Raw genomic sequence first — 13766 nt, forward strand, 5'->3', positions numbered from 1 at the left:
TCATTGGTCTCAAATCTGAAAACAAATACTCCCTCCGTCACGGTTTAAAAGGCACAGTTAGACTTGCGTGCGTTTCCAAAATAGACAAAGATTAAGGCACGTTGCATTTACTCCTAGCAACTAATTAGTACTCCGTTGTACTACTTCTATATGCATGCGTAGTGTGAATGCTATTTTTTAACTCATTTCACAACCAATCAATAACCACCTAGGTCTTAGAGAATTTGCATGCACGCCTTCTAAACCGTGACGGAGGTAGTAGTACTATGTGGACCCTCAAGCCGACTAGTTGTGGAAAAAGTGCGCTCAGCTCCATTCCTCCAGCGCCTTCGATGAAATTCTTAGCCCCAAAGTCCTCATTGGTCTCCTATCTCAGGAAGAACATATACCTGACCCGGGAGAAAAGAAGACCACATGTTCATGGCAAAAACAATCATGTACACGCTCCAGCTCTCCTGCATCCAAATAGCCATAGCCTTGCTCTTGTTCACTCAAGCCAAGGGCACCACAGAGGATACATCTGCCCTGCATCCAAACGATGCGCCCGCCAGCTGTGTTGCCGGTGAGAGGTCTGCCCTTCTTTCCTTCAGGGCAGGCTTATCAGACCCTTGTAACCTCCTTTCGTCATGGAAGGGCGATGACTGCTGCCGATGGAAGGGCGTCTACTGCAGCAACAGAACCGGTCATGTTGTCAAGCTCGATCTCCAAGGCTCTGATGATTACAGGCAGGCGCTAGCAGGCAACATAAGCTCCTCCTTGCTTGGTTTACAACATCTACGCTATCTCGATCTCAGCGACAACGGGTTTTACAAGATACAAATACCGGAGTTTATGGGTTCTCTCCATCAGCTGAGATATCTCGACCTATCAAGCTCACTGTTCATTGGAAGGATACCACCGCAGCTGGGTAATCTCTCCAACTTACAGTACCTAAATCTTGAGTCCTACTCAGACACATATTCCACTGATATCAGCTGGTTGTCACGGTTAACTTCCCTTGAACACCTAGATATGTCTCAGGTGAACCTCAGTACAATTGTTCACTGGCTTCCGGTTGTGAACATGCTTCCAACTCTGAAATTTCTTGGTCTTTCCGCTTGCCAACTTAGAACTTGCCCTGATTCTCTTCAGCTCTCAAATCTGACATCTCTTGAAACACTCGACCTTTCAGATAACCAGTTCCATAAGCGTAGCAGGCCCAACTGGTTCTGGGATTTAACTAGCCTCAAGTACCTATATATCTGGGAAAATGGTTTCTATGGCCCGTTTCCAGACGAGATAGGTAATATGACCGCCATTGTGGAGCTTGATTTCATATATAATAACCTTGTGGGCATGTTACCTCCCAGTATGAAGAACCTATGTAATTTGGAGAAATTGGCTTCCGCCGGGAACAATATGAACGGAAGTATAACAGAATTATTCCATCGATTACCCAATTGTTCATGGAATAAACTACAAGACTTGTTTCTAGCGGAGAGTAATCTGACTGGAAGCCTGCCATCTATACCGGTACAAAGATTAAGCAACCTGAGCCGACTGTATCTCGCTAATAACAGCCTCACTGGTCATGTCCCGGTGTGGATAGGAGAGCTCAAACAGCTAACGACGTTGGCCCTTAACTCTAATAACCTGGATGGCGTCATCCATGAAGGCCATTTATCACGTCTAGAGATGTTAGAGAAATTGGTATTGTCAGACAACTCCATAGCCATCAGAGTGAGTCCAAAATGGGTTCCTCCTTTCAGTCTGAAACAGATTCACCTTCGTTCCTGTCAGCTAGGGCCTAAATTCCCAACGTGGCTTAGATGGCAAACACACGTATGGAGTCTTGATATATCAAACACAAGCATAAATGACATGATACCGGATTGGTTTTGGATATCAGCTTCCTCGGTAGAGTATCTGAATGTCCAAAATAATCAGATCACAGGAGTCCTACCATCAACAATGGAATTTATGAGGGGAAAAGGAATGGATTTCAGTTCTAACCAGCTTGGTGGTCCAATACCTAAGCTTCCCATCAATATAACCGGCCTGGATCTCAGTCAGAACAACTTAGTTGGCCCACTACCATTAGACTTTGGAGCACCAAGACTTGAAACACTTCTTCTATACAATAATATGATCTCTGGCGTCATTCCATCTTCTTTGTGCAAGTTGCAATCATTGCAGCTGCTAGATCTATCAAGAAATAATCTCAATGGGTCAATTACTGATTGCCTAGTCAACGAGTCCAGCACAAGCATGACAGGTCTTAGTATCACTAATCTAAGCTTAAGAAACAACAACCTCTCGGGCGCATTTCCTTTGCTGCTGCAGAAATGTACACGACTCATGTTTCTTGATCTCAGCAATAATCAGTTCTATGGGACTTTACCAGCATGGATTGGGGAGAAGCTACTGTCTTTGTCATTCTTACGACTGAGATCCAATATGTTTCATGGTCACATTCCAGTCGAGCTTACGAAGCTTGTTAATCTCCAATATTTGGACCTGGCATACAACAATATATCAGGGAGCATACCGAGATCTATTGGTAATTGCACAGGCATGACACAAACAAGAGGTAACTCTGATAATCTTCAGTATGCCTTCAATTATATATCTGGGGTTAATGACAATGTACTAGTTGTCTACAGTGAGAATTTCACAGTGCTCACAAAAGGTCAAGAGAGACTATATACAGGAGAAATCATATATATGGTGAATCTTGACTTATCTTGTAATAGTCTTACCGGAGAGATTCCCGAAGAAATCAGCGCTCTTGTAGCATTGAAGAGCCTAAACTTATCATGGAACAAATTCAATGGAAAAATCCCTGAGAATATCGGCGCCTTAATGCAGGTGGAGTCACTTGACCTATCGCACAATGATTTGTCCGGTGAAATCCCTTCAAGCTTATCGACTCTCACATCACTGAGTCGCTTGAACCTGTCCTACAACAATCTGAGAGGAAAGATACCGACAGGAAATCAACTGCAAACACTTGAGGACCCTGCATCTATTTATATCGGCAACCCGGGCCTTTGCGGTTCTCCTCTCTCATGGAATTGTTCACATCCCGAGCAAGTTCCAACTACCAGAGAGCGCAAGGGGGATGCAATGAGCGACATGGTTTCGTTTTCCCTCGCCACCGGGTCTGGATATGTGATGGGTCTGTGGGTGGTCTTTTGCACCTTCTTGTTCAAGAGGAGATGGAGAGCTGCTTGGTACTCGCTGTGCGACAATTTGTATGACCATGTTTATGTGCAAGTGGCTGTTACCTGGGCTTCCTTTAGAGGTAGAATTAATGGGTAGAAGCTGAGATGAGATCACCAGCACTGGCTCTTTGTTTGCTCTCATGTACTTTAATAAACGCTTTGGAGATTTTTCATGAATGTACCAATGGATGTTCGAGTATTGTACTAGACCTAGTCAGGATATGTATGTATTCAAGGTGCATGCCATCGATTGAGATTGGTATGCTGTTTTTTGTGTTGTACTAGAACCAGCATTGCTTGTTGGCTTGCTCTAGACATGTAATTTGATATACTCTGGAGATTTATCATGAGAGGTGTGCTCCGGTACAACCCCCTCCCCCACAAAACGTATAAAGGAGAATGTATACCCACCTTGTATTATACAGTATAGGCCGTCATACGTATACTATATGAGGTGGATATACGTACGGCGACCTATAATGTACAATACGAGGTGGATATACATTCTCCTTTATACGTTTTGTGGGGAGGGGGTTGTACCGAAGCAAAAGTGTTATCATGAATGTATCAATCTATATTACCGTGTATGTACTGGAACAAGTCACGCACACGTGTGTATTCTAGGTGCATTGTACTCGAACTAATCATGCACATGTATGAATTCTAGGTTCGTCCATCGACTGGCGGAGTGGGGTGGTCTCTGTTTTTGTTTGTTATTCCTGCATATAGTCGTTGGATGCTTTTGTACCCATGTCCGAGTATCTGATTTACAGATGACATATTGTTCGCTTCAATACCACTTCAAAGCTTCAGCTCTCTTGGATTATTTGGTTGAGCCTGACCATTGTCGAATTGTCAAACTGTATCCCCCCTGTGGTAATGACCGTGTTAGTTGTCTGCCTCTGCTTTATAGTACCATCCTCTTGAACAAGAAGGTGCATCACATATCTAGAACCATAAGTGAGTGATGATCATGTACAGATATGTGATGGGTCTCCGGTTTCCGCAAAAAGGTGCATCACAATTCCTTGGTTTCTGTAGGAGTGAGTAATAATCATGTACGGATCAACGCCGATGCTCTGTGTAATACCTGCAAACAATTTATATGTGTTCCATATACTCTAAAGAAGTGCACATACTCCTATACAAATGCGTCTGAGCCACGTTCCAAACAACGTGTCTTGCTATCTGAAGGCATAATGTTAAAGGCTATACGAACTGTCTGCCATAGAATTATCGCAAGTGGACATTGGAGAAAAAGATGTTTAATGTTTTCCTCATTATCACAGAAGCTACATCGTGTATCCCCCCCTCCCTCAATTGCGTTTAGCCAGATTACTCTTAGTGAGAATCACCTTCTTGTGCACAAACCACATGAAGACTTTGATTTTAAGGATACTTTTCGGTTGTTAGTGCTTTTTTTAATAATTTATGATTCTTTTTCAATGTGCTTTTACCCCATGGTAAATACTGATACCTCGGGCAAAACTCAGACGGTAAAGATAAGGAGGGTGAAACCGGTGATAGAAGCTGATTCTGATTTTGTTCTGGCCTGGAAGATGTTTGATTCTTCAAGAACAATACTTGTGAAGAACCTAGAAAAATACTATGGAGAGAAAATGGAAGTCATTTTTTGCTCCTGCTGAGGTCTTCATGGAAAGAGGTGGTCTCTATTTTGTTTGTTACTCCTGCATAGAACCATCTACATATAAAATGTGTGGTATTAACCAAAGATAATTTAATTAAGCGTAGTTGAAGAGGTAGATCCAATTGTTGTTATTGTGATCAACATGAAACTATCAGACACTTGTTTTTGGACTGCCCCCTCGCAAAACTACTTTGGCGCACTATCCATATAGCCTTTAACGTGATCCCACCTACGTGCATCAATTCAATGTTTACAACGTGGCTCAATGGAGTGGACGTTAAACTATCTAGACTTATTAGAATAGGGATATGTGCTCTTTTGTGGGCTATATGGAATACCAGAAACGACATAATATTTAATGGTAAGAAATTCAACAATTTTTTGCAGGTCATATTCCGAGCAACGTCCTGGATCCGTACGTGGTCATCACTCAGTCTTGCAGACAACAGGGAGGTTATGGCTACTGGGTGCAACCGGTGGGAGATGGTCGCACGTGTTATCTTCAACCGGTTTGGATGGCGTGCTAGTAATAGACTAGGTGTATAGGCATCGTAGTCTGCTATTAGTTACGCCGGATGTGCGTGTTTCTTAAGAGTTTGTTTAGTTTCAGATCCATCTTATTTTTCAGCCTTCAGGCCTATCTCGAACTATTTTGTTACTTTGGATTTTTAATAATATGGCTGCATGCATCGATTGATGCAGAGGCCGGGGGCTCGTTTCCTCCTTTTCAAAAAAAAAATCTGATGTTTTTTATACTCATACTCACGTCCATTATCTCATTTACAGATGACATAGATTGCTCGCTTCATTACTACTTCAAAGCTTCAGTGCTCTTGGATTATTTGGTTGAGCCTGATCATTGTCGGATTGTCGAACTGTAACCCCCCCTATGGTAATGACCGTGTTATATTTCTGCCCAAGTGCTGTTGTGCATCCTTCTGTGTGTGTGTTTATTGGATTTTGGGGTACATTTCAGCCACGTAAGCTGACGATCTAAGTGTCATGTTTATTTTATTAACATGTATTGCTTCAGTTAATTTGAGTTGCCCCACATCTAGCACAGGTTCCTTCACTTGCATAAGTGGCTAAGTACACATGTTATTGCATATGTGTCACCGGAGGTAAACCAGACGCCGCCCCAGGGGATCCACCTCCTCCTCCCTCCCTTCCCTCGTCACCAGGCGCGGCCAAGCCAAGCCCAGTCGGCACCAGCGACGGCAGGGTGGTCTCGTCTCCTCGCGTAGGGCCTTTGGCATGGGCCGATGCAAACGGACCTGGATGCAACGCTGGCGGCAAGCGCAACAACGTGGTCACACGCCGGAGCTTGTCGACGACAACAGCATGACGAGGTGTGCCAAGTGTCGAGGTGGTGTACCGATAGGCGGTCGGAGTCGTCGGACAGCAGACGGGGCGATCTAGCTGCTCAAGCGAGGCGTGATGAGGGCGGCGGTGTCACAGGCGGCCGGCTCCGCCGTGGTCGTCGGCTGGTGGAGTTAGCAGCACGACAGTGGTGGTTTGGCCCTAGCACTCTTCTTTCGCCAAGTCGTCTTTCTATCGGATGTCGGCATTCTTGTATCTGACCGCTCACGAGTTTTGATCTTCATGTCGGAGATCTATTGGATTATTGTATGTTGCCCCTGGATATCTAGATTGGAAAGGTTTCAATCATGGGCACTCATATTATCAACCAGCACGGCATCAAGAGGGTGCTACGCGAAGCTTTGTTTGTGTCATGAGACATGTCCAAGTCAAGATTTCTAAGGCATAGATGGAGGTCATGAAGCTTTGGTGAAAGGATGTATTGAATGCGGAGAAAACTATGTGCGAGGTGTTTGGTTACTTGCATCATCTTCCTCGGCAAGCAGGGGTGACAACACTCGAGGACTGCTTTTTTTGGTGTTTCTCAAGTACCAAGTATCAATTCTGAGGGTAAAAGCCTAAGGTTGACTTTATTGGTTGTACTTGACAATAACCTTGATGAATGTTGAAGACATTGTTTTTCAATGATTTCAAACTTTTCTGAGACGAAAATCTAAGATCTTCGACCAAACAACGACAATGCTTATGCATTATATTCCTTATTCAAGGCATAGTTTTGAAGAACTTTTTCGTAATTTGGATATTGTTTTTGGGGTCGTTAGAGGCTAGTAATTGATGACTGGGACAGTCTTATTTCTTCTGTTTTTTCAGCTGTGTACTCCCCCTTTCTAAATATAAGTTTTTTTAAAGATTTTATTAAAAAACTAAATGCAAATGTATATATACATATTTTAAAATATAGATTCATTCATTTTGATTTGTATGTGGTCTCTTAGCAAAATTTTTAAAAGATTAATTATATTTAGGAACGGAGGGAGGGAGTATATCTTTGATGTGTTTGGAATAGAAAGGCCAGTTGTAATCGATATTAATGCATTTTCTATGTAAAACAAAAAGAGACAGCACGGGTAGATCTGCTCACTCCGACATGCCCGCCGACCTGCGCCGGCAGAGTAGCCGAGGCGGCGGGGCAGCCGCTGGGAAGCAGGAAGGAGGCGTGTCACGGAGAGTTCTTCCGGCGGATCCGCTCGACGGCGTCTCCATCGTCGTCGTCGCCGGCACCGCCAGCCTCCAGATCGCAAGGTCGCCCCCTTCCACATTCCCCTGCCCCAGCTGTAGCCTTCCTTCTTGTCCTGTAAGTATTCTCCGTCTCGAATATTTGGATTTGTTTCTTTCAGATCAATCTTGATTTTGGCCCTAGATGGGTGATGGTGGGATCTCTCTTACCAACGGAATTCACCACTTGTCCTGTAAGTATTCTTAGAATATTTACATTTCGGATTACATATATATTCTAATTTTCATTCCCAATAATTCATAGTCCATGACAGTAATACCTGGACCCTCAAGCCAAGTAGTCGTGGAAAAACTGCACTTGGCTCCAGTACCATCCAGCGACTTCCATTAAATTTAAGCCAAGTAGTTGTGGAAAATCTGCACTTGGCTTCACACCGTTGTCAATTGATGCTCCAGTACCATCCAGCGATTTCCAATTAAATTCCAAAGACCCAAAGTCTATGATAGTACTATATATGTGGACCCTCAAGCCGACTAGTTGTGGAAAAACTGCGCTCAGCGCCTTCCATGAAATTCCTCATTGGTCTCCTATCTCAACTCTCAAGAAGAACATATATACCTGAATCGGGAGAAAAGAAGACCACATGTTCACATGGCAAAATCTCCAATGGACACACTTCACTTCTCCTGCATCCAAATAGCCATAGCCTTGCTCTTGTTCACTCAAGCCAAGAGCACCACGGAGGACACATTATCTGCCCTGCATCCAAACGATGCGGTCGCCAGCTGTGTTGCCGGTGAGAGGTCTGCCCTTCTTGCCTTCAGGGCAGGCCTATCAGACCCTGCCAACCTCCTTTCGTCTTGGAAGGGTGACGACTGCTGCCGGTGGAAGGGCGTCTACTGCAGCAACAGAACCGGCCATGTTGTCAAGCTCGATCTCCGAGGCCCTGATTTTGTGGAGGTGCTAGGAGGCAACATAAGAAGTTATGGGGAGAAAAGGGAGGTGCTAGCAGGTAACATAAGCTCCTCGTTGCTTCGTTTACAACACCTACGGTATCTCGACCTCAGCTACAACGGGTTTGATGAGATGCAAATACCGGAGTTCATGGGTTCTCTCCATCAGCTGAGATATCTCGACCTATCAAGCTCACAGTTCATTGGAAGGATACCACCGCAGCTGGGTAATCTCTCCAACTTACGGTACCTAAATCTTGACTCCTACTCAGACACATATTCCACTGATATCACCTGGTTATCCCAGTTAACTTCGGTTGAGCACCTGGATATGACTGGGGTGAACCTCAGTGCAATTGTTCGCTGGCTTCCGGTTGTGAACATGCTTCCAACTCTGAAAGTTCTCCGTCTTGTCAATTGCCAACTTAGAAGTAGCCCTGATTCTATTCAGTTCTCAAATTTGACATCTCTTGAAACACTCGACCTTGCGGGCAACAACTTCCATAAGCGTAGCATCCCTAACTGGTTTTGGGATCTAACTGGCCTAAAAAATCTATATATCTCGTCTAGTGGTTTCTATGGCCCGTTTCCGGACGAGATAGGTAATATGACCTCGATTGTGGAGCTTCGGTTACAAGCTAACAACCTTGTGGGCATGATACCATCCAACTTAAAGAACCTATGTAATTTGGATACATTAGATTTTTCTCTGAACAATATAAACGGGAGTATAGCAGAGTTATTCCATCGATTACCAAACTGTTCACAGAATAAACTAAAAGACTTGGTTCTACTGGATAGCAATCTGACTGGAAGCCTGCCGACTACAATAGTAGAGCCCTTGAGAAACTTGAGATGGCTGGTTCTTGCTGAGAACAAACTCACTGGTCATGTCCCGGTGTGGATAGGAGATCTCAAACAGCTAACGATGTTGGACCTTAGCTCTAATAACCTGGACGGTGTCATGCATGAAGGCCATTTATCACGTCTAGCTATGTTAGAGAAATTGATATTGTCAGACAACTCCATTGCCATCACAGTGAGTCCAACTTGGGTTCCTCCTTTCAGCCTAAATTGGATTGAACTTCAGTCCTGTCAGCTAGGGCCTAAATTCCCAATGTGGCTTAAATGGCAAACACCCGTGGTGAGTCTTGATATATCATACGCAAGCATAAATGACATGGTACCAGGTTGGTTTTGGATAGCAACTTCCTCACTAGAGTATCTGAATATTCGAAATAATCAAATTACAGGAGTGCTCCCATCAACAATGGAATTTATGAGAGCAAAGGTAATGGATTTCAGTTCTAACCAGCTTGGTGGTCCAATACCTAAACTTCCCATCAATCTAACCGACCTGGATCTCAGTTGGAACAATCTAGTTGGGCCACTACCATTAGACTTTGGAGCTCCAGGGCTTGAAACACTTTTTCTATATGACAACATGATCTCTGGGGCCATTCCATCTTCTTTGTGCAAGTTGCGATTATTGCGGAAGTTAAATCTATCAAGAAATAACCTCAATGGATCAATTACTGATTGCCTAGTCGACAAGTCCAGCACAAATATGCCAGATCTGAGCATTGTTAATCTAAGCTTAAGAGACAACAACCTCTCGGGTGATTTTCCTTTGCTTTTGCGAAAATGCCCACAACTCATCTTTCTTGATCTCGGACACAATCAATTTTCTGGGGCTTTACCACCATGGATTGGGGAGAAGCTGTCATCTTTGTCTTTCTTAGGACTGAGATCCAATATGTTTCGTGGTCACATTCCTGTCGAGCTTACGAAGCTTGTTGATCTTCAGAATTTGGACCTTGCCTACAATAATATATCAGGGATCATACCGACATCTATTGTTAATTGGACAGGCATGACACGAACAAGCAATAACGTTTTTGATCTTGAGAATGCATTAGCTACTCAAAGAGGAAGTATTGCATATCAAGAAATTGACTATACTGAGAATTTCACGATACTCACGAAAGGTCAAGAGAGATTTTATACACGAGAGATCATATACATGTTCAATCTTGATTTATCTTGTAATAGTCTTACTGGAGAGATTCCTGAAGAAATCGGCAATCTTGTGGAACTGAAGAACCTGAACCTATCATGGAACAAATTCGATGGAAAAATCCCTGACAATGTTGGTGCCTTAATTCAAGTGGAGTCACTCGACCTATCACACAATGATTTGTCTGGTGAAATACCTCCAAGCTTATCGGCTCTCATGTCACTCAGTCGCTTGAACCTGTCCTACAACAATCTGAGAGGAAAGATACCAACAGGAAATCAACTGCAAACACTCGAAGACCCGGCATCTATTTATATCGGCAATCCGGGCCTCTGCGGTCCTCCTCTCTCGTGGAATTGTTCACAGGCCAAGCTAGCTATTCGAGAGCACCAGGGAGATGCAAGCGGCAACATGGTTTCATTTTTCCTTGCCTCGGGTTCTGGATATATGATGGGTCTCTGGGTGGTCTTGTGCACCTTCTTGTTCAAGAGGAGATGGAGAACTGCTTGGTACTCGTTCTGCGACAGCTTGTATGATTGGGCTTATGTGCAAGTGGCTGTTACCTCGGCTTCCTTGAGAGGTAAAATTAATGGGTAGAAGGAGATGAGATGACCAGCACAGGTTATTGGTTTGCTCTCATATAATTCAGTAAATGCTTTTGAGATTTATCATGAATGTATAAGTCAATGTTTAGGTATTGTACTAGACTACTAGTACTAGTCAGGATATGTATTCAAGGTGCATTCCATGGACTGAGATTGGTATGCTGTTTTTCGTATTGTATTGTACTAGACATGTAATTTGACATACTCTGGAGATTTATCATGAATGTATCAATTGATATTCCAGTGTATTGTACTGGAACAAGTCACACACATGTATGTATTCAAAGGTGCATTGTATTGGAACTAGTCATGCACACCTATGAATTCTAGGTGCGTGCCATCAACTGAGGTTTGTGTATATGATGTGATTTCTATGTGTCTTCTGTTGTTGGCGCTTTTCTTTTTTATATTAATTCCACAGTAAACATTGATACCCCGGGCATAACTCAAATGGCAAAGATATGGAGGGTGAAACCGGTGATGGCAAGAATGATGATGATTTTGTTCTTGCCTAGAAGATGCTCAATTCTGATTTTGAGAAGAACCCAGGCAGTACTATGGTCTCTGTTTTTGCACAGAACCGTTCGATGTATTTTTACAGATGACGTAGACTGCTCACTTGACTACAACTTCAAAGCTTCATCTCTGTTGGATTATTTGGTTCAGTCTGACCATTGTCAAACTGTCGAACTGTGTCAGTTGTCTGCCTCTGCTTTATAGTAACATATTTGTAACCCACATCAGATTGGAACTGAGAGGGCGACAGGGCGACTGATGGCCCCGGCCGCCGCCGCCGCCGCCGCTAGCCCCCGGCCTGGAGGTCACAGGCGGGTGGGTGGCCGGTTTTGGGTGCTTACAGACGACGATGAGGATGATGACGACGATCTCAATCAGCCGGAGGTGAGTTCGCCGACGCCGTCAGACCTAATTTGGGAATCTATACAGGTTGGATATTCAGAAAAGCATGTGGCAAACTGCATCAACGAGGTTGTCCCTCCCAACGACAGCGCCTGGGATGGACTAGGCGACGACAGGGTGGAGGTCCTCCGCCGCATCGTTCACCGGGCAAACATCGGCATCTGCGGTGCGGCCATGGAAGGGTACATTACCGAAGGTGCAATTGCCAGTGCTTACTCTAGCAGACTTCCTCAACACGTGGAAGAAGGTACCGATCCGACGAAAAAACAACCGACCGGCGGGGCCGTCGTGACCGACGACGGCAGCTCCGGCCGATCGGGATCCAAGGATCCGTGAGGTGCGGGAGGCTCGTTTGAACGCTCTGCTGGGTCGTGATGGGTCGGTTTCTAGCATTGGGCCCGTCACAGCTGGGTACACGGCCCAGTTGTGCACGAACGTGAGCCCGAACGCACGCTCTAAGGTGTCGTCTGACCATGAGAGTCCGGCGGTAACAGAAAAAGAAACGATCGCTATCGATAACAAAGCCTCGATCGCTAGGGCTGGAGGCGGCTTGCGATCGAATAATGGCTTCCCGTCGCCATCAGGGAGAGCGCGACGCGTTCTGGCGCTGCGGGCTCCGTCGTCGGCGACTCCTCCGTCCTTGCCGGTGATGGCTGCGCAGGACAATGTTTTGGCCCACAAATGTAAAATATATTGTTATATTCATTATTGGTTTCCTACATGTTTTGGCCCACAAATCAATTATATTCAAAATATAGCACAAAAGGACAATGCTTTGGAAACCTATGACATCTACCAAGGTCATCCTCACACATGAATTAAACAGATATCAGAATAGGAGAATGTTGGAATTAAGGTCTAATGTAGGCCCTGTTTGGAACCATAATAGATTATAATAATCTGGATTATGAACATATATTATATAATCTGGTTTATAAAAATAATCCAGGTGGGCATGTTTGGAGGCCAGATTATATAAACTGTAAACCAGCTTTTAAATTATACAATGACATGTTTGCCCTCAGTTTACAAGGAAAAATAGGAAAGTGACGGTGGCACTGCGTAATTCACTTGAAGTTTACAAGGATAACACGTCATTTGTAATCCATAATCTCATTTTAGCTGGGGTAGAGGAGATTATGAGATTATAATAATCTGGTCATCTAGTTTATAAAATCTATAATATAAACTGTCCTGTTTGGAAATACAATAGATTATAAAAACCAGATTATATAATCTGGGTGGTTCCAAACAGGGCCGTAATAACGCAAAGAAACAAAAATGCATGTGCACACTTCATGTTCGCTTTCCTCCAAAACTTCTCTGAAATGTCGCATTATATATATTGAAATTTTTGAAAGATGTAAGATGGCAATTGTTCTGTTCCCAATGGTGTCGTGGAATTTCTTCTATAAAAATCTTCTCTTGTGTACCCTACATTTCAATGTTCCAAAAGTTAGATTGACCAATGATTAATTGAATTTTTGCATGTGGCTTGACATGTAAAAATATTATTTTTTATGGTATGCTCTCCCATTTCTCCTCTGCAATTTTTCCCCATCCATCCTTTTCTATCTTCCTTTCAATCATTTTCTGTGAAAATGTTTAGGAACGATATGCGACAAAAGAAAATAGACACACGACGAAGACGGAAAAAAAAGGAAATCTTCTGAAACGTCGGTCTCGGGCTGTCATAGCTAGGCCCAAACCACCGCTGCCATGCTGCTAACTATATATACAGTTCCATGGTTCAATTTTATTCCCTATTACAGGTATGGCTTGTGATTTTTTATATAATAGCGTCAAATTGTTTTATATACGAGGTTTAGCCTTAAATCACCATGTGGATGAAAAATAAAATTACA

The 13766-nt window shown here is 43.7% G+C and overlaps 2 protein-coding genes across 2 annotated transcripts; both read left to right on the top strand.

Annotated features, from left to right (window-relative positions):
* The first annotated feature begins 420 nt into the window (after window positions 1-420).
* LOC123402265 (receptor-like protein EIX1) lies at window positions 421-4737 on the top strand. Its single transcript, XM_045096166.1, has 3 exons — window positions 421-2668; window positions 2744-3283; window positions 4706-4737. The coding sequence occupies exons 1-3, from the start codon at window positions 421-423 to the stop codon at window positions 4735-4737; spliced, it is 2820 nt and encodes a 939-aa protein (XP_044952101.1).
* Window positions 4738-7782: 3045 nt separating this feature from the next.
* Window positions 7783-11351, top strand: LOC123402262 (receptor-like protein EIX2). The gene has a single exon (XM_045096162.1). The coding sequence runs from the start codon at window positions 8060-8062 to the stop codon at window positions 10973-10975; it is 2916 nt and encodes a 971-aa protein (XP_044952097.1). The 5' UTR covers window positions 7783-8059; the 3' UTR covers window positions 10976-11351.
* The last annotated feature ends 2415 nt before the right edge of the window (window positions 11352-13766 follow it).

This window comes from Hordeum vulgare, chromosome 6H, assembly GCF_904849725.1.
Source record: "Hordeum vulgare subsp. vulgare chromosome 6H, MorexV3_pseudomolecules_assembly, whole genome shotgun sequence".
Classification (NCBI taxonomy): Eukaryota; Viridiplantae; Streptophyta; class Magnoliopsida; order Poales; family Poaceae; genus Hordeum; species Hordeum vulgare.